General features: G+C 42.7%; 3 protein-coding genes across 5 annotated transcripts in view; 2 read left to right on the top strand and 1 right to left on the bottom strand.

Annotated features, from left to right (window-relative positions):
• The first annotated feature begins 5,209 nt into the window (after nt 1–5,209).
• Nucleotides 5,210–11,267, top strand: taf5 (TAF5 RNA polymerase II, TATA box binding protein (TBP)-associated factor). 2 transcript variants are annotated; one of them, XM_024259512.2, is made up of 11 exons: nt 5,210–5,777; nt 6,742–6,970; nt 7,046–7,361; nt 7,438–7,601; nt 7,677–7,812; nt 7,889–8,009; nt 8,094–8,223; nt 9,431–9,595; nt 9,661–9,838; nt 9,957–10,134; nt 10,910–11,267. In XM_024259512.2, exons 1-11 carry the CDS (start codon nt 5,366–5,368, stop codon nt 11,122–11,124), a joined length of 2,244 nt encoding a protein of 747 aa, XP_024115280.1. In that variant the 5' UTR covers nt 5,210–5,365; the 3' UTR covers nt 11,125–11,267. The 2 variants fall into 2 exon arrangements, with proteins under 2 accessions (XP_024115280.1, XP_024115279.1); XM_024259511.2 differs by having other exon boundaries at nt 6,739–6,970.
• Nucleotides 11,261–15,183, bottom strand: atp5md (ATP synthase membrane subunit DAPIT). The gene is made up of 4 exons (XM_024259563.2): nt 15,031–15,183; nt 13,384–13,489; nt 11,421–11,514; nt 11,261–11,348 (listed from the first exon to the last, which is right to left on the bottom strand). Exons 2-3 carry the CDS (start codon nt 13,468–13,470, stop codon nt 11,425–11,427), a joined length of 177 nt encoding a protein of 58 aa, XP_024115331.1. The 5' UTR covers nt 13,471–13,489; nt 15,031–15,183; the 3' UTR covers nt 11,261–11,348; nt 11,421–11,424.
• Nucleotides 15,184–15,237: 54 nt separating this feature from the next.
• pdcd11 (programmed cell death 11) overlaps nt 15,238–25,147 on the top strand; it is an 18,829-nt gene continuing 8,919 nt past the window's right edge. For both annotated transcript variants that reach the window (XM_024259505.2, XM_024259503.2), the window contains exons 1-18: nt 15,238–15,305; nt 15,569–15,681; nt 16,365–16,499; nt 16,577–16,741; nt 16,818–16,976; nt 17,057–17,177; nt 17,960–18,135; nt 18,224–18,331; nt 19,307–19,519; nt 19,597–19,721; nt 19,800–19,860; nt 20,185–20,331; nt 20,408–20,659; nt 20,731–20,856; nt 22,490–22,684; nt 22,758–22,928; nt 23,001–23,214; nt 24,258–24,407. In XM_024259505.2, coding sequence (XP_024115273.1) covers nt 15,577–15,681; nt 16,365–16,499; nt 16,577–16,741; nt 16,818–16,976; nt 17,057–17,177; nt 17,960–18,135; nt 18,224–18,331; nt 19,307–19,519; nt 19,597–19,721; nt 19,800–19,860; nt 20,185–20,331; nt 20,408–20,659; nt 20,731–20,856; nt 22,490–22,684; nt 22,758–22,928; nt 23,001–23,214; nt 24,258–24,407 — 2,623 coding nt within the window. In that variant the 5' untranslated portion in view covers nt 15,238–15,305; nt 15,569–15,576. The remainder of the gene's footprint in view (nt 15,306–15,568; nt 15,682–16,364; nt 16,500–16,576; nt 16,742–16,817; nt 16,977–17,056; nt 17,178–17,959; nt 18,136–18,223; nt 18,332–19,306; nt 19,520–19,596; nt 19,722–19,799; nt 19,861–20,184; nt 20,332–20,407; nt 20,660–20,730; nt 20,857–22,489; nt 22,685–22,757; nt 22,929–23,000; nt 23,215–24,257; nt 24,408–25,147) is intronic.

The raw sequence follows: 25,147 nt of genomic DNA, 5'->3' as shown, positions 1-25,147 counted from the left end.
GCTGCAAACCTGCAGGACAAAAGCAAACCTTTCCTCAACCTTATTTGGAACTGGCACCTCACCGGCTCACCACGCCGGTTCGGACTCCTGACCTTCATCACAGCTGATCCATGGACCCGCTGGTGATGGTCTGCTGCTTTAACCATCTGCATCCAAGGCTGAAGTGCTTTTATCCTCATGTCTGACGGGTCTCTGCCAGGTTTCTTTAAAAGAACATCTCCGTACATGTATGTGTACATACTCTCACTTATTATTTATTTACACGTTTAGATGTGCTGTGATATGTCAAAACAGCAGAAAGACTTAGGAATCAGTTTAGTTTTTATTTTTGTCTTCTGCTGCAACAAACTGTCTCTGAGGGGAACCACACCCTGCACCCACACACACACACACAGCAGAGGAGTGAACCAATCAACAGTCAGGTGTGAGAACAGACTGAGCGTTTCTCTAACATCCTCTCTTCTTTCCTCGCGTGAGCTGAACTGACTTCCACAGAGGAGCACTGGGAAAAAAAGAACAAAGGCTGCAGATGCAGATGAGCAGAGGAGGAACGGGGATGAGGAGGGACGAACTTCCTCCTGACATTCCGGGTTTTGGTAAAGAGTCGGGATGTGGCTCAAAAAACGAGACTTAAGCTGCATTTGCAGATGTATCAAAATGTAAAATAAAGTCATGGAACTGATTCAGTATTATTTCTATTTATCATCTTTACTTCTTTTCTCCCTCTGAGACTAAAACCATTCAAATGTCTAATTCTACTTGCAGTAACAAACAACATTTTTTCAAGCATTTCCGAGCTTGAGACCCCCCCCCCTCCGGAGAGCTCAACCAATCAGTGAAATTACCACCATTTTGAAATAAAATCTCCAAAATGTTGCATTTTACAATCATTTACAAAGCGTGTTTTCATCCAAATTCCGTGTTATTTCTTTCTTTTTCGAGATTAATTACCAAAACACACCACCAATTTTTAGAATCAAACTTTATTTATAAAAAGCGCTTCTCATACTTTGTGCAATTTGAAGCACTTTACATTTAAAAACAAAAACATACACAGTAAAAACCCAACCCAAAATTCACCATTCGTGATCTCCGAGTAAGAAAGTTTGTCCATCTCTGGCAAAAATATTCAGTGTTTTGTGAATTCTTCCTGAGGAGTTTAATCTTGTTTTTGGATGTATTTTTGCAGTAAGTGTGCTTTTTTGGGGGGGAAATGTTGCAAATAAATGTGGAGACTGACAACCTTTCCCATAAATATAATTCTTATTTTTAATATTCCAGCAGTAAATTTCTACATCTTTAGAATCAACTTCCTCAGCTCTCTCTCTCTGTAATTACCAGTGGGCCTGCAAAGCCTTCAGTGAAGGCCAAAAATGATCTAAAAATTAGTATCTAAATCACAAAGAAATATATATTTTTAATTCATGTACATTTGTAAAAAATTTTTTACATTTTCTTTAAGTAGATGTGCCTACCAGAGGTGGAGCTACAGGGGAACAAGGAGGGCAGCGGCCCAACACTTGACCCACAATTATTTTAGTATAATTATTGACAAAGATTGAGAAATCATCAATGCAATCTTCTCTAACTGTTTAACACCGGAGCTCCAGTATTTATGTTCTTTGATCTACTGTAACTTTTCAACCGTTAACAAGATCATTCCAGCAGATTCTGCTGGAATGATCTTGTTAACGGTTGAAAAGTTACAGTATGTAAAAGATTTTGTGTTTAAGCTTCACCGGTGACACCTCAGGTGTTAAAGGGGTAAGCATTGCAAAGATAACAAAAGCAACATTTTTAAATTAAATCTTATTTTTTTCTATGTCCCTGTATTGTGTTGGCCTTTAAAGAATTTCTGCTAATTTTATTTTTATGTCCTTCCACTCTAGTGTTCTCATTTGCCACTATGGCTGAGTTAATAAAATCAATTCATCGGTTTAGGCTTAATAGATAAATCGATTCATAAAAAATATAAATCGATTTAGCACATAAAGCTAACGTCCGCTAGCTTGATGCTAACGTTTAATGGAATTTCCCATAGGACGGCTAATGCTAAACTGAAACGTCCTCCAGGAGAAGCAGAACAATGTTTACAATGTTAATGATCTGAACATTTTAGTTAGAAGTTCTCCTTTAGAGAATCTATGTAACACTGGATGATATTAACAATCTCATTATTTCACTGATACATTTACAGTATGAGAACTGGATCAGATTAATGTACATATATTCAAATCATATGGTAGATTATCACGCAATTTATATCACAATTTAATTCAATTGAAGAATTGAAATAATAGAAAATCAAATCGATTCAGACTTTTGTGAATAGAATTGAATCATTGATATTGTCATTCTATATTGTGTTCTCAAACTACTGTGTTTTTTTAATTATTTTCCACGTGCAGTTTGCCTGTTTAGGTTGCCTTCAGTATAAAAAAATGTTTTTTTTTCCAGTGCAAAGTCATGCTGCCCATACCTGCTTACAGCAGCTCTGAAATTTGTGATGTGAATTATCTGTATTTAAAAGAAATCACCAGAAAGAGATCACCAGTGCAGCAGTGAACTTCCCTCATGAGGATCAAAAGCTGAAGATGTGCTGCAGCCCCTGCAGCTGCATGTCAGCGGGGCTTCAATCGGAAGTTAAAATGACAAAAACGCCACGCCCAGAATGGAGGATGGTCGCTCTCACAGCTCTGTCGGGGAGCTGCAGTGTTACACAACACCCTGCTGGCTCTGCACCGCAAACGCTCCACGGCTCTGATCCAAACACCATTTCAAAACAAAATGTTTCTCTGAACTCAAAAAACAACAAAAAAGTCCAAAATGTAAGAAGAATCCTCAATTCCACCATCACAAAGTCTGAATCTGAGTGTGTCCACCTGCAGTTAGGTGAAATGCAGACAGAACCATTTAGAGAGCCGGCAGTGAAAAACTCATGGGCGTTTTTCCTAAATCAAAAAGTTTGGACCTCTCCCAAAGTAAAATGCAGTTTCAGGAGCTTCTTCAGTGAAATCCAACAGGACGCTTTGCTGTCTTGCATCCAGGAAGCAGTTTATTGAGTCAGCAGAACTGTAGCAGTCATGGAGCATTAGCTGTGTTTCTGTGAGCTTCAGCAGAATGCAAAGTGAACCCAAAACCACCTGAGCAGAGTTTCTGGATTCCAAGCAGAACTTTGAACCACTAAAAAGTTTCACTAGAACATGATGAACAGCAGGAAACTCAGGAAGCCGGAAAAGTAATCTCCAAAGGTGTGAAGGAATGAGCTGATCTGACTGTCCAGGTTCATTGTTTCACCCTAAAACTGGGTCTAAAACTATGTTTCCATGACTCAACAATTGACACAAACAAAAATATCTGTTTAACTTGGTCCAGAAACTGCTTTGGTGAAGAATCTAATAGAATTTTGCATTATTTCCAATGAGAAAATGTTGGAAACATCACTTTTAAAGTGTTTGAATGATCCAAACATAAGTGTTCCCATGTATAAAGTGTAAATAAGATAGAGGGTTGGTCGCAGAGGATGTGAGGTAAGAAGGCGCCACCATCTGGTACCAAAAGGGAAGCATCAAGGTGATCAGCTCCAGTTAACCAGTTGAAATAGCAATAGAAACTCATTAATGTCAACATTTCAGCCTAGTTTCTGACTGACTGAGTGGTTGATTGATTGAATGATTGGTTGATCTGGTTTACTTCAAGCACAGATTGTGGACAATACAGGACAAAACACAGATTTTTTAAACTCCTTACAGAAACAAAGAAATGCATTGATTGGAAAATAAAAAAAATTATAACAAATACTTATGTCACATTTGATTCATTAAATATAGTAATTACTAGCTAAAGTCAAGTAGAGTTTGATTGATTGCTTGAAAAGGATATATTTATACATATATATAAATAATCCCACCCCTTAGGTGTCCTAGTTTCTATGAGATTCTGTTGTTTTCAGCCTAAAAAATCTGAATGTTTTCCCTTAACTGCTTTTTATAAAGCACTAAACTTTAGCAATTGTTTCATTGACAACATAAATCTCATGCAAGCTTATTTAAATTCATTTAGTTCACTTTATTTATAAAAAGCTAAAAAAAACAAAGTCGATTTAATAAGTTAAACATAGAAAGAAATGGACTAAAATTAAATATCAAACCCGTTAAGCTCAGGTTTCCATGAACTCATTCATTAAACTCCATCCAACTTTTATATTTAAAGACATTAAATAAAAAATAAAAAAGCGGCCATTTGAGTACAAGATCTCAATCTTCTAACTGAATGAAGGGAACATGAGGGAACAAAGCAGCAAACTCTCAGGAGAAACTGATCTTTTGAGCTCACAAAGGTTCTCGTCAGGAATCCTTAAGGGTCCGCTCTCTCGGACATAAATGCTTCTAAGGAAACAAATGGACAAAAGGGGGGGGAGTCAGAACAGTAGGTTGAGAGTAAACAGCAGACATGTTGGAGCCCACCTAAATGCAAAAGGTGAAATCTCCTCATGAAATACTAATACATAGTTGAATCACATATTCACTTATGTAATGGCATATTCTAAGAGATAAAAAGTTGCACTGAAACACGTTTTTAAAGCTCTGAAGTTTATATTTTCACAAATATAATTAAATAATTTATATTCATTTTTGAATATATTACCCAGTATTATATGTAACGTTTCTTTTTTTGCACCAATATCTGTAGAAAGAATTCTTTCTTTTACAGAGTTGGAGAAAGTATTGAATGTATCCATATAGAATGTCCTTATATATTTTTAAGTAATTTACAAACATATCTTACAACTATGTTTAGGAAAATACCAAACAAACACAAAATATAATGTATTCTTCCTCTTGGAGAAATATAATAAATCTAAGTTTGGCGAAATATTGTATTTTAAAATGGTTATTAAATAAAGGTAACCATACCAAATAACTTTAAAAAACAGATTTAAAAACAAATTTTTAAAACGGGTGATATGAAATGATAAAAAATTATATTTATGATCTTAAAATGTATTACTTCTAACTTGAACCTTATTTTATTGTATTTCATTATATAGTTTTGTTATTTTGTGTTCTTTAAAACGTTGTCTTGAAGAAAACATTTACTCGAATTCATATTACTTGTAGTTTTATGAATGTTGCAGTCAAATTTGATATAATTTAGTCTGAATCATGGACAAATGTATACCATTAAAGTATTGTATTGTTAATAAAGATTTATTACAAAAAATAAGCTCTGGAGCCCGCACGAGCCTAGAGAAGGGGCGGGTTTTTCCTACACACTTCAACCTGTGAGCCAATCAAATTTGCTTATCTTGCGCAGTCATTTCTTCTCGTTTTTCAACCTCGCACATGCGCACTTCATTCTGAAAATGGCGGCCGTGCAGGGTGGAATGGTCGACGAGAAGGAAGAAGTCGACATAAAAACAGAACCGCAGAGCGACGGGTTCGTGAACACGAATGCGACCGACGGCCGGCAGCTCTCTCCTTCCCCGGGCTCTAGCAGCTCGGCTGGAAGCAGCAAAACTGCGGCTGGGGCGCCGGAGGACCAGCAGACGCTGCTGGCGGTCCTACAGTTCCTGAGGAAGAACAAACTGACTGAGTCCGTGGAAATTCTGCGGCGCGAGGCGGGACTGCCCGAGGATGCGCTGGACTCAAAGGGGGTGGACTGCGGTGCGCCGGGCTCGGGCGGCAGCGCGGGCGGCGTGGACGGCCTGGATGCGGGCTCCCTGCTCAGCCGGGTGACGGTCTCATCCTCCGCTGGAACTCCGGCGCCAACCAAAGGTATGACGCTGCGAGCGGGACTCAGCCCGGCGTCCACCGGAACTTCGTTCGCTTTTCATAAAGCGCGCGCAACAGTTTTCATAGTAACGTAAAAACTCGTTAAAAGCTCCAAAAAAGATAATCAAACACACACTCGTGGACAAAAACAGATAACAAACGTCCTTTGATCAGTTAGTGGAAAATAACCCAATTAACAAGGACACAAACTAAAACTATGAACCTGTTTTTAAGTAAATAAAAATAATTCTATCGTTTTAAAGCACAAATAAACTACCAAAAATGCTGGATTAATAAATCTGTCTGTCCATTTGAGTCCACAGTTGGCTTGAGACTACACAAAATCTGATCAATCGATATGATCAGGAAGACTAAGCAGTATATCCTAATGATGACGTAATTTTGAGACTTCTACTCAGTAATCTGACGACTTACAGCATTTTCACACATTTGATTTATTCTGTCTTTTTTTTTTTTAAATATATTTAGAGACGTGGCTACTCGGGCTACAACATGGTTCTCAAACTTAATGTACTGAATGTAGGGTCTGGCTGAGGCTAGGTCATATGGGGTTCCACTTGTGCCAACAATATTAACTTGGGGGCCACTTTCTGAACCCGAGAGCAGAAGACACATTTTCTTAATGATAAATAAATGAAGACAGGAAAAGTCTTTATGCACATATGACCTCAACATATTCTAAGAATGTCTAGAAACTGTAATCCAGATGATCATTTTCCTGAAATGCTTATAAACATGTTATCAGACTGCAGGTAAACAGGTTCGGTTTTTAGATTTAAGTTGAAATCCCTGTTTAGATGAGTTAATACTGGCTTCACCCTTGAAACCAGGTGACATCTGAACAGAATAAGCTCCAAAGCCAGGATCAGACCCACGGTGTCAGATTTCTGAGTCTTTCTCGGCTGCAGTTCATCACAGAAGTTCACCTCTTGGTTTCTTTTAGCAGCAGTCGCAGACGATCAGCCTGACGTCAGCGTGGTGCTGTCAGCCTATAGCCAGCAGGGAGACCCAGCTCTCTACAAGGTTTACTACAGCGACCTGAAGAAGTTCATCGAGTCGGTGTTGGACTGCCACCGGGCAGAGCTGTCGCAGGTCTTCTACCCACTGTTTGTCCACATGTATCTGGAGCTGGTGTACAACAATCATGAAAGTGAGGCGAAGGCTTTCTTTCAAAAGTGAGTCCCTTTCGATATTAATGTTAAAAATGTATGCTCCACGCCGCCTCCTCCTCATCACGGCCTCGTCTACAGGTTCAGCGGAGATCAGGAGTGCTACTACGAAGATGACCTCCGCGTTTTATCCAGCCTTACCAAGAAAGAGCACATGAGAGGCAACGAGACGCTGCTGGACTTCCGCACCAGCAAGTTCGTCCTGCGCATCTCCCGCGACTCCTACCAGCTGCTGAAGAGGCACCTGCAGGAGCGCCAGAACAATCAGATCTGGAACATCATCCAGGAGCACCTGTATATCGACATCTTCGACGGCATGCCCCGCAGCAAGAGCCAGATCGACGCCATGTCGGGCAGCTTAGCAGGAGAGGCGAAGCGGGAGGCCAACAAGGCCAAGGTGAGAGAAGTTCCCGACTGATTCAGCAGGTTCCTCTGTGATCCCATGAGAGCACTGAGATCTGTCGTGGCTGCAGGTTTATTACGGGCTGCTGAAAGAGCCGGAGATCGAACTGCCTCTGGATGATGAGGACGAGGAGGCGGAGAACGAGGAGGGCAAGCCGAAGAAGAAGAAGCCAAAAAAAGACAGCATGGGCTCCAAGAGCAAGAAGCAAGACCCCAACGCTCCGTCGCAAAACAGGTGAAATTCTGTGGTCAAGGAAGACTTGCCGTAATTTCCCCTGAAACTCTTCGGTAATCAACTTGTCGTGGCTAGGATACCTCTTCCAGAGCTGAAGGACTCTGACAAGCTGGACAAGATCATGTATATGAAGGAAGCCACAAAGAGAATCCGACTGGGACCAGAAAACCTGCCCTCCATCTGCTTCTACACCTTCCTCAACGCGTACCAGGTAAGCGGCGCTCAGCGGCAGTCTTCCGATGGTTGTTGTTTGGGGCTGAGGTTTGACCTCCCTTGGGCCTGTTCAGGGTCTGACTGCGGTGGACTTCACAGACGACTCCAGCCTGATAGCGGGGGGCTTTGCCGACTCCACGGTGCGAGTGTGGAGCGTGACGCCAAAAAAGCTGCGCAAGGTCAAGTCTGCAGCAGGTGAGCGTCGGGCACAGAACACGACTGTAGGTCGGATCACGGAGATACTCAAGGATTCGTCTCTTTCTTGTTTTTCCTCTCAAGACTTGAATTTGATTGACAAAGAATCAGACGACGTTCTAGAGAGGATTATGGATGAGAAGACGGCCAGCGAGTCAAAGGTTCTGTACGGACACAGCGGCCCGGTGTACGGCATCAGCTTCAGCCCAGACAGGTATCACACAACCGGACCTCCTGAAAAAGCTGGGGGTTAAAAATGTTTTGACTATGATTCATGAGGGGCTATAAATGGATAGGGCTGGATTCATGAAATTGATTAATCAATCTAAGCTTAATAAATAAATATTCGATCCTAAAGCATAATGCTAAAGTTAGCTAGCTTGATGCTAATGTATAATGGGAATTCCTATAGGACGGCTAACGCTAACGCTCGGTCGACCTAATCATACATTGCTGACTAAATGAACATCTTTATATATTCACAGGCATGAATTTTACAAACCCTTTTAAGGAAATATTTTTTTAAGGAACCATTTGTGGCCTAAAACACAGTTTTGCTCATACTTTCTTCTGGAATAAGGTGTAATGCTATAGCGCGATCGCCACCTAGTGGCCAAACTGAAATGCCCTCGAGGAGAGGCAGAACAATTGTTGGAGCTTCTCTGTTTGAGAATCCATGTAACACTGTGTAAGCTATTAACAATCCCATTATAATTTCACTAATACATTTTACAGTGGGCTTGTGGTAGAGTGTCCGCCTTGAGACTGGAAGGTCGTGAGTTCAAATCCAGGCCGAGTCATGCCAAAGACTCTAAAAATGGAAGTCAGTGCTTCCCTGCTTAACACTCAGCAATAAGGGGTTGGATTAGGGAGATAAACCCCCAAATGGTTCCTGAGTTCAGAGGTGTCTGCAGCTCACCACTCCCCCAGGGGATGGGTCAAATGCAGAGACCAAGTTTCACACACTGTAGTGTGAAAGCTAATGGGAGCTTTAATCACATTAAAATGATTATTTTCAAATCACATAGTGGATTATTAATGTATTTCTTAACAAATGTTTCTAACTGTGTAAACTCAAAATTGAATTGAGAGAATCGAAGGAATCTAAATAAATCTGAATCGTATCGATCCAGGCTCTGGTGAATCAAATCTGTTCTTGAAATTATTGGCGATACCCCGCCCTATAAATTGATTTCCATCAAATCTCCTCGTCTTTCTGTGGATTTTATCCCAGCTGTTTCATTTTTCCTCCGTTTAAACCAATTTAAAGCTTTTTTCCTTAGCAGGAGGAACTGTTTTTGCAATAGAAATGTAAACCACACGTGAGGTTGCCCTGAACTGTAAACTGTCTGACCCGGTTTGATTTGTGCCACAGAAGAACTAAAGGAAAGTTCCTGACATGAGATGCTGCTGTCTTTCAGAAACTACCTGCTGTCCAGTTCTGAGGATGGCACGGTCAGGCTGTGGAGTCTCCTCACCTTCACTTGTCTAGTGGGCTACAAAGGCCACAACTACCCCGTGTGGGACACCCAGTTCTCCCCGTATGGGTACTACTTTGTCTCCGGGGGTCATGACCGGGTGGCCCGGTAAGCGAGCGCACAGAGGTAACGGAAAGCACCAGCTCTTCACTCATGAGCCTCGTCTCCCACAGACTCTGGGCAACGGATCACTACCAGCCCCTGCGGATATTCGCCGGTCACTTGGCTGACGTCACCTGCACCCGCTTCCACCCCAACTCCAACTATGTGGCCACGGGCTCATCTGACCGCACCATCCGGCTCTGGGACGTCCTGACAGGGAACTGCGTCCGGATCTTCACTGGTCATAAGGTCAGCCGGTTACTGCACCAAAATGAGCTTCTCAGTGATGGTTGATGGACTTTGCTGGGCACCTTCAGACGTTCTTCAGAAACCCGTCTCATCGGGTTCTGGTGTGCTCTCTTTTCAGGGTCCCATCCACACTCTGGCTTTCTCTCCTAACGGGAAGTTCTTGGCCTCGGGTGCGACCGACGGCAGAGTTCTTCTGTGGGACATTGGCCATGGGTTGATGGTGTCAGAGCTCAAAGGTCACACAGATACCATCTACGCCCTCAGGTTCAGCAGGGATGGAGAAATCCTGGCCTCTGGTGGGTGTTCAGCCCCCACCTTCATGCTTTAAGTCACGTGTCAAAGTCGAGGCCCGGGGGCCGGATCCGGTCCTCCGGGTAATTCTATCCGGCCCTCCAGATCATTTTATTGTATTGTTATTAATGACCTGATGTTATCTTGAGCTTATTTTTAACTTGTATAATTTTGACAACATATATTTTTATGGAGACTAAAATATTGAAAGTTATTTAAGGTTTATGTTGATTTAATGAATTTCCCCCCAGGGGATTAATAAAGTATATTGATTGATTGATTTTAGCTAATATGACAGCTACTTCCTAGCTGTTTAAGCTAATTTTGCCCCCCCCAAGTTTTTTAGGCTATTTTGAAGTTTAGCTATTTTTTCAGCTACATGCTAGCTGGTTTGGCTAACCTAAGGGTTTTGTTTTTTTTTAGTTTGCAAGGTTAATTTGGCATTTACCTAATATTTTAGCTGGCTATCAACTTTAACGTTTTCAGCTATCAATTTCAGCATCTTCAGCTATCAGCACTAGCAACTTTAGTGGCCAAATTCAGCTCACAAAATTCACACTAGCATTATTGCAGGTGATGCTATGTATCTAGTTCATAATTATGTTACAAAGTTAGATTTTTTAAGTTTTAAAAATGAAGATTGAGTGTTGAATAAATGTTTCTTGTTCGTCCTGTAACCTAAGGAGTGTTCAGGATTTTGGGCCCTTGTGTGATTGAGTTTGACACCCCATCTTTAAGTCAACTGCAGTTGCAGAGACTCACTTCTCCTCTGGCCTCCAGGTTCAATGGACAACACGGTCCGCCTGTGGAACGCAGCGAAGGCGTTTGATGATTTAGAGACCGACGACTTCACAGCTGCCACGGGACACATCCACCTGCAGGACAACTCCCCGGAGCTTCTGTTGGGGACGTACATGAGCAAATCCACGCCTGTGATCCACCTCCACTTCACCCGCAGGAACCTGCTTCTGGCTGCAGGCTCGTATGCTGCGTGACCAAAACGAGGCAGACCGACCCAGTGGGCTGAAGACTGTTTTTAGAAATCACTGCCGTGGCTGCAGCCGAGCGGCTGACAGCTCTTCTGTATCATAGTATTTTATACGGGTGACACTGTAAATAAAACGTGTTTTCTAGAATCTGGATAGAATCGTTCTTTATTGTTAACACAGAGAAATCATATTTTCACACAAGCACGTCCAGCTGCTCCAACTCCCAGAACCTGTCGGGGAAGAACGTCTGGAGTTATTGGTGTGGAGCGAGCAGGACAGCAGAACACCTGAAGAGAACTCACATGACTATTTTTCTGCGACGGCCGCCTGTTTCTTGGGTTTCAGTTTGAAGAAAAGGAAGATGGCTGCGAGGCTGCCGTATGTGGCCAACACGCACTGAAACAAAGAGACATGACGGGAGGTTACAGACGTGTCTGAACTCAAAAAGAAAACATTTTTTAATCCAATTGAAAAATGATTAAAAAACAGAAACAGATCTTTGAAGTTGCAGAATTTAAAGCTCTAAATGACCAAACAGAGCAAAGAATAACTCTTCTCTGAAACTACAAATGTTTGAAGAAAGATGGCTGCTGCTTCACAATCTGTGCTGTAGCACCAAAAAGACCTAAAAGTTGAAAATGTTGAACTAAAGCAGTAAATCTTGAACTCTTCACTACAAAACATGAAATTTATAATCTTGTTTTTGGGTCTTCTTAGTTTCACTCTCTTTGTAAGGAATCAGAGTTTTTCTTCTGAAAAAAGGCAATCCATCGTGACAGAAATATCTGCACCCAACGCTTCTCTCATAACTTCCTATTGGAAATGTTTACCCTGGATTAACAGCTGTCCTTCTGTGGTGTGGCTCCCTAGTGATGCATAGGGAGTCTGTCTCACGACCATCAGTTACATCATATCCCGTCTCAACGTCCAAAATTTGGCCCCAATCTGAATTCTTCCCTACTCCCTAATATATTTAAGATCCCATCCTCCAAGCGGAAGGATACAAAGTCCTCCGTTGTGAAGGTAAACCAAGCATCAAGAAGTGATTGTCCTCACCTGGGTGCGCTCTGAAGCACAGAAGTTTACATTTAAATGTAATAACTTTGTTGTAGCAAGACCTTTTTAAAGTCATAAAACCAATGTTATGTGTATTCAAGCGCTGGAAGCTCTGCGCTAAAGCTAGCAGACCGGCGACTATTGGTGACGTCATTGAACAGAAGTGACACCAGAATTTCTAAGACACTATTTCCATATTTCTCTGGAAGGCTAAATGTAAGGGTAGGGAGGAGGGGACCTTTATTTATTAGGCCCCATGCCCCTCCTTCCTCACCAAGTCCTAATATTATGTTCTTGTACTTCCAAAATTAAACTTGTTGTCTGAGGCAAAAATGGATGACATGTATTATCGCGTGGGCACGTCATCTTACATATAAAATAACATTTTAGAAAGTTTTGAAAGTAAAACAGAAGCTTTTATTTTGAAACACGGGCCTGCTTCCTGTGCTGCAGAGGGATGGATGTCAGACACGATGAAGGCGATATAAACACATGTTTGGTCTGAAACAACCCAAACAGAAACAACCTGACAAGAATTCATACAGAACTTCAAACACAAACTAAAATGTTGTCACCCTCACTAAATTGTAGGGAAAGTTGCCTTTCATGAATGTAACGCTCCTGTCATCTCTATCTAGACAAACCTGTGGCAGGTAGGAGGTGTGGGAAACACAGTAATCATACCTGCAAATAGCTAAAATGGAGAACTCAACCTTTCACACACTGAGCATTCAGAACAGAAAACTAAAAAGAAGCCTGGTCATTTGGAAGGAAAAACAGAAAACATCTCAAGACTACACAATATTCAGATTCCTGGGTCCACAGTGAGCAATAAAGATGCTTAGAGCTCATGTTTCTGTAGATGACCTCCTGGATGTGAGCGAAAGAGCAACATGAAGAAGAAATCACAAAGAATTGTTGGAATGGTGGACAAAGAACCCTGAGGAACTTCCAAACACAGAGTGTCAGCTCACACCGACAATAACCGTCTGAATGCAAAGAGACACTGTGGAAGAAGATCCAGAGGAACATCACTGCTGACACAAGAGCATGATAAGCAAAACCACAATCCTGGGAGAACATTCTGTGGACATGAGACAAAATAACTTTTGGTACAGAGCATCATGGTTCTGTCTACAGAAAAAGACATGAGGCCTTCAAAGCAAAACGTTTTTTCACTTCACATCATGACAGGTTTGAAACACTCACATTCCTCCTTCCCATCACTGTGTAGGAGTTGAAGAATTTGGCAATTCCAGTGAACTGATACTGCGTTCCAGCGTCGTGTCCCGCCATGGCGAAGAAATTAATGGTCCTGCAGAAACACAAGTCAACACATCTAATAAAGACTTATTCACCTTTGAAATGAAAAAACAAAGTTAATCATATTCCTTAGAAAAAATAAAAATCATCAGCACTCTTAATCATCAAAATGTCATCCTCGTTTCTTTAACAATTACTGTATATTCAAGTTTGTGTTTTTACTCTATCACAACAAAGAAGAGAACCGGTCACAAATTTACAACAAAACTACAATTAATTTGAAAAAACCCTCATAAATCAGCTCAATTTATCAGAGGTGTAACAATTAGTCAAGTTTGAGATTTATCCAACCAGATCAATCTGTCAGAGGCAAGTTTTTAATCAAATCAATTTGAAGTATACCATTATTAAATTGTTTCAAAATTAGAGAAACCATCATTACAGTTCAATGTGTGGAAACACTTTGAATTTAGCAAACTCATGTGACCATAAAGTAGTGCTAGAATGTTCTAATAATGTTCTCTTTGGATTATTTTGATGTGGAAAAACACAGTTTATGAAACTAAAATGTGAATGGATTTGACATTAATTCTTGTTTACTTGTTTGTGCACATATTTAATTCATTATCTGCTAAGAAATAAGAGGAATCTGGAAAACCTCACCTGCACTGTTCAGTACCAGGTGTTTATCTCCGAGTCACAAGTTTTGGATAAAGATGTTCTGGATCAGATCATTTATAATGACCCACTATGGACTATGAATTGTACAAACTATAATAATATGAATTAAATCATTAAAATGAGTCATTACACTCCAACAATTTATCATTATTTAACGTAATTATGAATTCGCAAATCAAACTTTATTTAGAAATTCATTCACTAAATAAATAGATTTTCTTTAAAGCAATTTCTATTTTCCAAAGGTACAGAAGGTACTCATCACTTGAGATTAACTGAAGGATCAGAAGGTTTTTGACCTCCAAATACTCACAGACATAAATGTTACATAGGAAATAATAGTTACAGACGATCAGATAGATTGATAAGACATGAAAACTAGGAAAACAAAATATTAACAATTCTTTAGCTGGAATAGAGTACAGTAAGTGAGTGACCTTTCAAAACAAAAATACAATCAGGCTAGTGAAATCTCTGATTTGTGGAGCGAAAAAGAATAAACGTTTTGTTTTGATTTGGTTTAGAAAATCGAATATTTAAAATATATGACGTCTGAAAATGAGGGAACCTTAATTCAAATTAAATATATCAATGGAAGTAAATGAAGTTCATAAACTGTTAAAAAAAATTAAACACATTTTTATATTAATTAAGCTTCAAGTCCTCCAGATAAGAACGAAGAACTAACAGAACTCCAAACAGGTTAATTTGTTTGGACGTTCAAATATCCAGAACATTTAGTGACTGGCTAGCATGTTGGTTAGCATCGGTTAGCATGTAGCTCTGGCTGTCAGGTAAGTCTGGTTTAGAAGCAACAAACCTCACACAAAGTACTTCACAGTTTAGCCTCCACTAACCTCCTAGGCAAAAAACTGAATGACACAACTAGTTAGTTTACGAGTTAATGCTTACCTTTACCACTCGACCCCTGCGTAAACTAGAACCGACAAGTGCCCTTCAGCAGAGGCCGCGATGTTGAATTATAACAGGAAGTCCCGCCCACGATAAACACCTCTAACTGTTTTACTATTGGTTAAAAAGAAACATCACTCAAAAAGATCATAGAGCTCGACTTTTGAGTGGCTTATAAAAATGTCAATCATTATCCTGCTCTGTGATTGGACAGAAGGCGCTCGTCGGTTCTTTTTCTCTTCCGGGTCATGGTCAGGCGTGTTGCTGAACAACATGTGAGTTTTTGCTCGTATCAACCGGGGACTAAACTAGAAAACAATTCATAATATAACCTTTTTAAATAACTATTCGTAAAATATTCATGTCATGCGTCTGCACTGACGCGCTTCTTTGTTATTAACCTACATGCTAACATGTGCTATTTAGACTTTAGCTCGCATGCTAACGCTTCACTTAACATTTAAATCCCTGCGGCTGATTATGTTTTTATGTCCCGGTTCGCGTATTAACCGCTACGTCTGTGCTTAAAACACACCAGAAACGTGAATGATGGCGTCAGCAGAGGAAGACTTTCCCCGGGGAGGGACAGCTAAGAAGTCTGCTGACAGTAAAACCACGGTGGGACGAGCTCAAGTGGACAACCTGTTCCAGGTAGACCACATCTTCTAGCTTCTAATTTACCTTAAATCCATTTAAAGTCAGTAAGTAGCTTACTACAAACACGTGCTCACCAGTTTTCAGCAAGGATGATGCTGGAGAGTCGGACCGGTTTGTCCAACACATCTGGAGAGCCTCAGTTCTGGTCTGGACTAATACCTGGTGTTTCTGTAGCTGACCATCTCCAGACCATAGCACCACCTTTTCATGTTATGATCAGGCATGATGAGAGCATCTCTCCCTTCTAAAATGGATTAAATGTGGATTCGTCCGTCTTCTTCCTTTAACCCAGAGTCTTATCCAGAAACTTGTGAGAAGATTGAGATATTTTCATCCTGATCATAATCACTGAGACACTCGTACTCTAAACTGATGTGAGTTGACCAAAAGTTTGGCACTCATCACTCAAAACGCATCTCTGCACTATCAAAATGACTTGGCTACACGATTTAGTGTTTGTATCAGGATTCTGGAGCCACATGTGGCACTTTAACCTCTCATGGTTAAAGGGATATACACTGAGACAGTCAGGCTTGCAGCTGAAACATTTTTGTCCGTCCAACTGGAAGCTCTCTGTTCATTGAAATCCACTGACATTTGGACATAATCTAGTGTTCTCTGTTTCATGTAAACATGTCAGTAAAGTGTATTTGTAAAGGATTGTTTTCCCGCCTTAGGTGCATGAACTGACAGAGAGTAAAAAACGAAAAGGACGTGACAAAGATGAGAGCCGAAAACTCAAAAAGCAGAAGTCAGACGGCGGCCTGACGCTCAACGCTCCTGCTAAGACCGTGGAAATTCTTCACACCAAGGTACGACCCCCCTCAGGACTCCAGAGTGCTGGATGCTTTCTGTGCTGCTGTGCAGACCGGCTCTGTTGATCTTCCAGAATGTGAAGGAGGGCATGCTGATGCTGGGTTGCGTGAAGGCGGTGGCAGACTTCGAGGTGAGCGTGGGTCTTCCCTGTGGCCTGCAGGGCTTCCTCAGCATCAGAAACATCAGCGACTCGTACACCAAGCTGCTTAGCGATCAGCTGGACTCTGACGACGCCGAGGTGAGCCCACAAACGGACGTTGATGATCGGAGTCGCTCGACAGATTTCGAGAGATGCTTGCGTCTTTACCTCACAGATCTGCTCCCTGCCCCACCTGTTCCACCCCGGCATGGTGCTCAGGTGTGCGGTTGCTCAGTTGGATGTCACAAAAGGAGGATTGCCGAGTATCCAGCTGTCAATCAACCCAAAACTGGTCAACAAGAGTGTTACTTCCAGCTCCCTGAAGGCTGGAATGGTGAGGGATCTGCCTCAGATATTTCAATCTCATTTTGTAAACGAGCTCGGTTTCAATAAAGCTTTCTCTCGGTGATGCAGGTCCTGAGTGGGTGTGTGGAGAGTGTGGAGGATCACGGCTGCATTGTTGACATCGGTGTCAGTGGAACCAAAGCTTTTCTGCCTGAAGAAGCGACGAAAACCAAACAAAACCAACCAAGAGGTGTGTGTCTGTGCGTGCACGTGGATGCCTTCATGCATGTGTGTCCGTGTGCATAGATGGATGTGTAACTGTACTCATTTGGATGAAAGTCTTCTAGTTTTGGCTCCTCTACGTTGGAGGATGTGCACTTATAGAGAGAAAATAGACTCACCCGAATTTGTACGTAACTTTGGATTTGTGTGTGCACAGTTCTTGATTTGTAATTCATACAATACATTTTGTGGATAAGTACAAAAATGATTAAAAAAAAAAAAATTACACATACACAAAATAACATTACAACAGCTTGAAACTAACTATACACCCAAATCTTTAAAAATTACACACAAATTCAGAATTCTAGCAGCATTTAAATGCATCACTTACACACAATCTTGGAGACGAAAAAAGAGTCTCTCATTAGATTTGTGTGTAAATGTGGTTTAGTGTTTGAACAATTGGCAATTTGTATGTATTTTTTAAAGATTTGTGCATATAGTTAGTTTCAAGCTGTTGTAATTTTAATTTGTGCAGGTATAAATTGTATTTTTTTTAATTTCATATTTTTTGTGCTTATGCACAAAATATGTTGAATGAGATACAAATCGAGAATCACGCACAAATCCAAAGTTACTCACAAATCAAGAATCACACACACAAATTCAAAGTTGCGCACAAATCAAGAACTACACTCACAAATCCAAAGTTGTGCACGTATTCAAAGTTGCGCCCAAATCAAGAATTACACACACACAAATGGAGGCGAGTCTATTTTCTCTCTCAGACTCTGTTCTTGTGTCCAGAGCTCAGAGTGGGTCAGTATCTGACCTGTTTAGTTGAGGCGGTGAAGAACGACGGACGGGTCGTCAGGCTCTCCGTGAACCCGGACGCGGTCGCTCAGGCGTGTGCCGAACCCAAACTGGGCTGGAGTCTCACCAACCTTCTGCCGGGCCTTCTGGTCAAAGCTACCGTCAAAAAGGTGAAGACATTCAGTCCAGAGTGCTCACTCGTATATCTGCTTCTTCTCTGAGACTTCTCAGTAAACGATTGTCCATACGTGTCCACAGGTGACCAAACACGGTCTTCTGCTGGACTTCCTGTCTTCCTTTAGTGCCCAGGTGGATTTCATGCACATGGAGCCTGAGCAGACATCTACCTACACAGAGGGACTGCAGGTAAAGCTCACCTGAAAGGGAAAATTTCATTTTTTTGTGAAGGCAAAAAATTTGACTGCAATGTTTTTATGTGACACAAAAAGGAGGAGCGATTTAGTAAAATGTGGAATTACAGACTTTTATCAAACCAGGCGGTAAAACGTTTTGATCTCCTGGTGTGAGTGTTAGAAAACATGAGTTGAGGCTGTAAAGCAGCGGAGTCACACTCCAGGCCTCGAGGACCGGCCTCCTGCTGGTTTTCCACAAATCTGCTGCTGACCCCCTGGATCAGGTATGTTTGGCCACTAAGGAACTTCGATGGAATGTTGGTTGGTTTGAAAACATGTAGGACACCAGCCCTCGAGGCCTGGATTCTGACACCCATGCTGTAAGGGCAGCAGGATCAGGATTCAGTTGCAAAGAGCCAAATACAAAAAGAGGCTCCATCACCTTAGAAACTGCTCTTTGAAGCATCAAAGCGGTGCATGCAGACCACTCTGCTATCCAAAAAACCCTTAGATGTGGCTCAGTAACCTCACTATAAAATATCTGCAGACAGCATTTCAGTTGCAGCTGCGCAGACGCATGAATCGAGCCTTTGAAAACTGAACTGCAGCTGATGGGTCGTGGCGGCTTCGTTCCTTTGATGAAAAAAGATTTTTTTTGGTGCTGCTCCGGATCCAGAACTCACAATCGCTCAAAGACACCAGAAAAATGATGCGAGGATAAATCCTGAAATATAGGTTATTGGAAAACTCAAGTTTTTGTTTTTTTCACCTGTGAACGTCAAAGTTCAAACGTTTGAGCAAAGTCTTCCTTCTGACTTGGGATCATTCAGTAGAAAGTCTTTTTCCGTGTTGTGGTTTAAAGCTTTCATGTACTCAGCTCTCTTACACACAGGGCTACGTCAAATTTGGTGTCAAACCTTAAAGTTTCTCCTTATTTGCTGCTCAGCTTTGACATTGAAAAAGCTCGACTTTTCACGCTCCTCCGCAGGTGCAAGCGTGTGTTCTGTACGTGGAGCCGTCCACCCGCCTGGTGGGGCTCACCCTGCGCAGGTACCTCCTCCAGCCGGGCTCTGGGATCGACCCCGTCCCTGCTGGGAGGGACCGAGTCGGGGAGGTGCTGAAGGGGTGCAAGATGATCGCCATGCACCACCTGTCCGGAGCCGTGCTAGAGTTGCCGGACGGAAGCCGAGCGTTTGTGCACGTGAGTCCTTAAACGTCGAGCGAAATGCTGTGGGGGTCGGGTCGGGTCTAAGAGCTCGTCCTTCATCGTTCGGACAGAGGAACCACCTGAAGGAGCCGAACGAGCCAGCCAATGAGAACCGAGTATACGCAGCACCTGAGCACAGCTGCAGGATCCTGAACTTCAGTCCCATGGAACAGATTCATTTTGCCAGTTTACGAAAGTATGTCTCCCCGCTTTACCATCTGCAGCAGCTCTGAGCTGCTTGTGCCGTGGAGAACTGACGGGCGTGTGTTCACAGGAGCGTGATTGAGAAGCTGTTCTACAGGTACCAGGACCTGAAGGCCGGTCAGGTGGTGGAGGTAAGAAACTCCCGTCTGCAGCGACCCAGCAGCCAAGTGGAAGAGTGTCTGCTCTGCTCTGGGATTGGGAGGATGTGGGTTCAAATCCTCATCTAGGTTGTTACCAGGGCTCTTAATTAACACCCACTATATGCAGGTAAAACTTCAACTTGATGGTCACTTTGGATCTTACAGGCCGCCATAGCTAGTGACCAAAAACAGTTAATTTCGAGCCCTGGTTGTTGCATAGCAACCGTCGTTCTGGCCCCAGCTACACTAAAGGGCTGATGGACACGCCCCCTGTGGACTGATCGACCCCCCGGTTTCACCTTCTTCTCCTCTAAGGGGACGGTGTCATCCCTCCTGAGTCAGGGCATGGTGGTGCATCTGTCGGACCACATCAAGGGCCTGGTGCCTCGCACCCACCTCTCCGACATCGTCCTGAAGAACCCGGAGAAGAAATATGTGCCGGGCATGAAGGTGAAATGTCGGGTCAGTACACGTCTCCTCTAAAAAGTTCCTGCATCAAAGCTGTTCGGCTTGTTTTGAGTTTTGTTTGTTGGTTCAGGTTCTGTCCGTAGAACCTGAGGGTAAGAAGCTGTACCTGACCCGAAAGAAGGCTCTGGTGGAGAGCTCCCTCCCTCTGTTCCTCAGCTACTCCGACGCCCGTCCCGGCCGCGTGTCGCACGGCTTCATCGTCTGCGTCAAAGACTTTGGCTGCATTGTCCGTTTCTACAACGACGTGAAAGGTCTGGTGCCGCTCGGCGAGCTGAGCTCCGAGCCCATCGTCCATCCGGAGGAGGCCTTCTATGTTGGACAGGTCAGAGGGGTGGGGCGGCAGAGGTTTGTGGCTTCATATGGGTGTGAGAATGTTTTTTCCTTCTGGTCCAGGTTTTGAAAGCTGCAGTTCTTCAGTGTGACCCCGAGAGATCCAAGATGATTCTGTCGTTTAAGGCGGCGGTGGAGGGCGTCGCTGTCGAAGCCGCTGAGCCTCATGTTGACTGTGAGGTGGGGAAGGTGAGATGGAAGGGTTCCCCCAGGGTCCTAAAAGGCATTTGGAAATAATACCTTTAAATGTCTTGAATTTTGATATCTGAGCCTTAAAAATTGTTCTGCTTGAAACTTTTCCGTTTCACATTTCATGTTAAAAATAAAAAAAATTCAACTAAGATTATTTTGATCAAATGACTTAAGCAAACATCGGGAAAACCAGTTGTTATGCACCAAAACGCCAAATGCCCACTGCCGGTTTGAAGAAAAAAAACATTAAAAAAGGGCTCTAAAGGTGCATTCACACCGAATGCGAATCACTCGGCAGAGAGATGAGAGTTTTAATGTTAGGTCAATACTACAGGCGCGCTCTGAGGCGATTTGAAGTCCTGCGGCGCGATTTGAGCGAAAGGCGCAAATCAGGCGGCGCAGCCAAAATGTAAAGATCTGAAGTTTGACAGGTTGCAGTGTCGCATCAGCCAATCAGAAACTCAGCTTTGGGCACGTGACGTTTTCAGTGACCCGATCAGCAGGAAAATACTGATCCAACTTAAGTGTTTTGGCACCACAGCGGTTCTCTGGCTGCAACCAGACCCCCAGACTTCAGTGGAGCTCGGTCAATACGCCAGAAGACGGTCTGCTCGGGTCTCCTGAACTGTAAATAAATACAAAAAAAAATACCCTATCCCCTGCCCCTCGTGTTATTGTGGGACAGCCTTCAAACTCAGTCACAAAAACCCAGAGACGCTGCGAAGCGGCTGTCATCCAGACACACCCCCAGAGTGCGATTAAAGCCCCAGTACCGAAACAAAAACTTTGAAGGATTTCATTTTTTGTAGAATTCCTCACAATAAATAAATCTGGTTATATGTCTTCCATTCATTGGAAGTATGGGGGTGCCGCATGCATTCGGGCGGCCGCTTTCTGTGGGGGGTCTTTGAAAACGTGCATAAAGCAGAATTTCGGACTTCTATGTGCGTTTGCATGGACTTTTCATTGGGGTTGGCCGCTGGAATGTGCGCCGACGCAGCCGGTGTGTGAACACCATTCACAGGCACACACACGCAGCCGCGGGGTCTAGCTCAAGATCACATTTTTGACAGGCGGGGAGCAGCAGGTGAAAGAGGGGCGGGGCACCGGTTTGTGGCTCTGGGGTTGGATTGTTCTGATTTAATAGGAGCAGCCAGCACGTCAAAAGACCTTATTCCTCAACATCACGTGTTTTTACCATTCATTCTAAGTGAGATATCCACAGACAGACCGGGTAGCTCCTCCCACATCCGGCTGCGGTGCATGTGGGAGGAGCAGAAGCACATTTTTTGACAGGTGGCGAGCAGTGAATTTGCTGCTTGGTGATAGAGGGGGCGGGGCAGACAAATTTGTCACACGTATCGCGTTCGGTGTGAAGGAACCTTTAAACATCATGGCACAGACCACAAACATGATAAGAAGCTACAGTTTTGATCAGAAATTGGGAATAAATTAATAAAATGGGAAATAGACTGGGAAATTGGTCTTAATTTTTGAGATGTATGGCCTTAAAAATGTCTTAAAGTCTTAAATTTAACTTGAAGAAACTTGTAGGAATTCTTGATGGAGGATGTTTGTTTGTTTTTTATTTCTTTCCTTAAATTTCCTCTCCAATGTCTCTGCAATAAAGAAGCTGGAAGCAAAGGTGGTGAAAAAGTCGGTCAACGGTCTGGAGGTGGACATCCTACCTGATGAAATCCGTGCCGTCCTACCCACAATGCACCTGTCTGATCACACCTCCAACTGCCCCCTGCTGTGGGAAGGCCTGCAGGAGGGAGACGTCATCTCCAACGTCGTCTGCGTCAACAGAAAGAAGCTGAACATCGTATCCGCTTTGCTGCTCTGCGAGCTCTCAGGTTGAGACGAGGAGATGCTTTTCCTTTACTGTTCTGCTGTAGACTCTCACTAAGAAGCCCATGCTCCGGCGGGCTCTGGAGGAAGGAGCGATCGCCAAAGATTTCTCCGAGGTCACTGTGGGAATGCAGCTGGTTGGATGGGTCAAGAACATCATGCCCTATGGCGTCTTCGTGGAGTTCCCCTACGGCCTTCTGGGTCTGGCTCCCAAATCTGTGAGTGCTGGATGGAAGCTCAAACCTCTGTGGAGGCCTTAAACTCATCCTCAACCGTTTCTACTTTTTCAGGCAATGAGTGACAAGTTCATCAGTGACGTGACCTCAGCCTTCCAGCTGGGTCAGACCGTCTTCGCCAAGGTGACCAACCTGGATGAGGAGAAGCGGCGATTCCTGGTCACACTGAAGATCTCGGAGATCATCAGTCCAGAGGGAAACATCCAGACGAGACTGGTCAACGGTCTGCAGGAGAGGAAAGCTGTGAAGGAAATGCTGTCCTTGAGAGGTGCGTGCATGTTTGGGAGAAACTGCACATCTGGGACTCGAGGAGTTCAGTTTTTGCATTTCTTCCTGGCAGAGCTCAGAAATGTTGGCATTTTTGTTTAATTTGAATCAAATGAAACATCACTACAAGCTGGAGAACATAAAGGTTTGACACTGTCATCCCAAATCTAATGTCAGTTTGTTTCCTTCATGTAGAACAGGAGTGTCAAACTCAGTCGCACAAGGGGCCAGAATCCAAAACACACCTTAGGTCCCGGGCCGAACAGGATAAACATTTATTTAACTCACTAAAACTATTTTTTTAAAACTTTATAACTATACATTTTTAACATAATTATGAACTAGATATATAGCATTACCTGTGATGATGCTAGTGTAAATGCTGTAAGCTGAATTCAGCCGCTGAAGATGCTGAAATTGATGGTTTAAAACGCTGAAGCTGATATCTGAAAACACTAAAGTTAATGGCAAAAAACGCTGAAGCTGATAGCCAGCTAACATATTAGCTAAATGCCAAATTAGCCTAAAAATCTTAAATGAATAAATAAAGTAATGGGTTAGTCAAAACAGCTAGCATGTAGCTGAAAAAAATGCTAAACTTCAAAATATTCTAAAAAACAAAAAAAAAGCCTAAATTAGCTAAAACAGATAGCATGTAGTTGAAATATTATCTAAATTTCAAAACGGTCTAAAAAAAAAAAGTAGTAAATGTCAAAATAGTCCAAAAAACTAGCAAAATGCCAATTTTTAAAGCAAACTTTTCAACATAATAATGAATAATAAAAATACAGGAATATTATTCCAGAATAAATCAAGTTAAACCTTAATTAACTTTCAATATTTTACTTTCCATAAAAATATATTTTGTCAAAATCATACAATTTAGAAATAAGCGCAAGATAACATCGGGTCATTACTAACAATAAAATGATCCGGGGGGCAGGATTTGGCCCCCAGGCCTTGACTTTGACTCGTGATGTAGAGGAACTGTGATCTTGTCTTCAGCTTTCCTCTTTTTTCACAACCCTCTCTCTGGTTTTTCAGACGCCACAGAGCTGACCCAGAATCTGGCTGCGCTGTCAGTCGGTGAGCGCCTGAAGCTGACGGTGGATTCTGTGAAGGACAGCACCGCCATGTTTAAGTCAGACCGCCTGACCGGGGCCACAGTTCTGGCCAGCAAGTGGCACATGAAAGGTAGGAACTGCAGCAGAACTCCTGCGACCATGATTTTCTTAAGCCTTTCAGAGTGAACTATATCCACATATATGATCATATATTACGTTTGGACCACTAAAAAACTAATTATTTATGAAATATTAGTCATATTTCGTGAGTTTGTTCCTACCTGGAAGTAAAACGGCTCGATTCCTGAAGCTCCGCCTGTCGCTGTGTGCTGCTGCTGTCTGCGTCATGACGTCATCCCAGACAAAATCTGTGTCTGTATTTCTCCCTCCAAAATAATCCAAACTTCTTCAAAGATATATCGGCTTTAGTAGGTATGGCCATCGCTAAACTCTTTCCCAACACAAACACACGCGTGCAGGACCGGGTGTTAAGGTAGCGCCTCGGAAAAAGTAACCAACACCTATTTAAGCTGGAATTTATTTAAGACAAGACATAACTGGAAGATATATGGTATTCTGCATCTAAAATAAAAAGTTTTTTTTTTTCGCTCATTATCACTGGTGAGGGGATAAATTGAGTGTTGTGTAAGCAGGGGGGCGGAGCTTGCAGTACAGACTTCCTGGGGGGAGCTGTTTTAATGACGTCAGCACGTTTCCAACCACACGTTTTCGTGGATATGGGAGGGGCTGCTGCAGACAGTGCAGGTTTTTAGAGGAATACTCTTAAATGCATGGACTGATCAAAATACCACTTTGGGGTTCGTTATAGTGAGGAATGAACAGTAAAATGCTTTTAAAACCTCAAAAAGT

Source organism: Oryzias melastigma, linkage group LG1, assembly GCF_002922805.2.
Source record: "Oryzias melastigma strain HK-1 linkage group LG1, ASM292280v2, whole genome shotgun sequence".
NCBI classification, from domain to species: domain Eukaryota; kingdom Metazoa; phylum Chordata; class Actinopteri; order Beloniformes; family Adrianichthyidae; genus Oryzias; species Oryzias melastigma.
The sequence above is the reverse complement of the archived record's forward strand: the minus strand, read 5'-3'. Positions and strand labels throughout refer to the sequence as shown.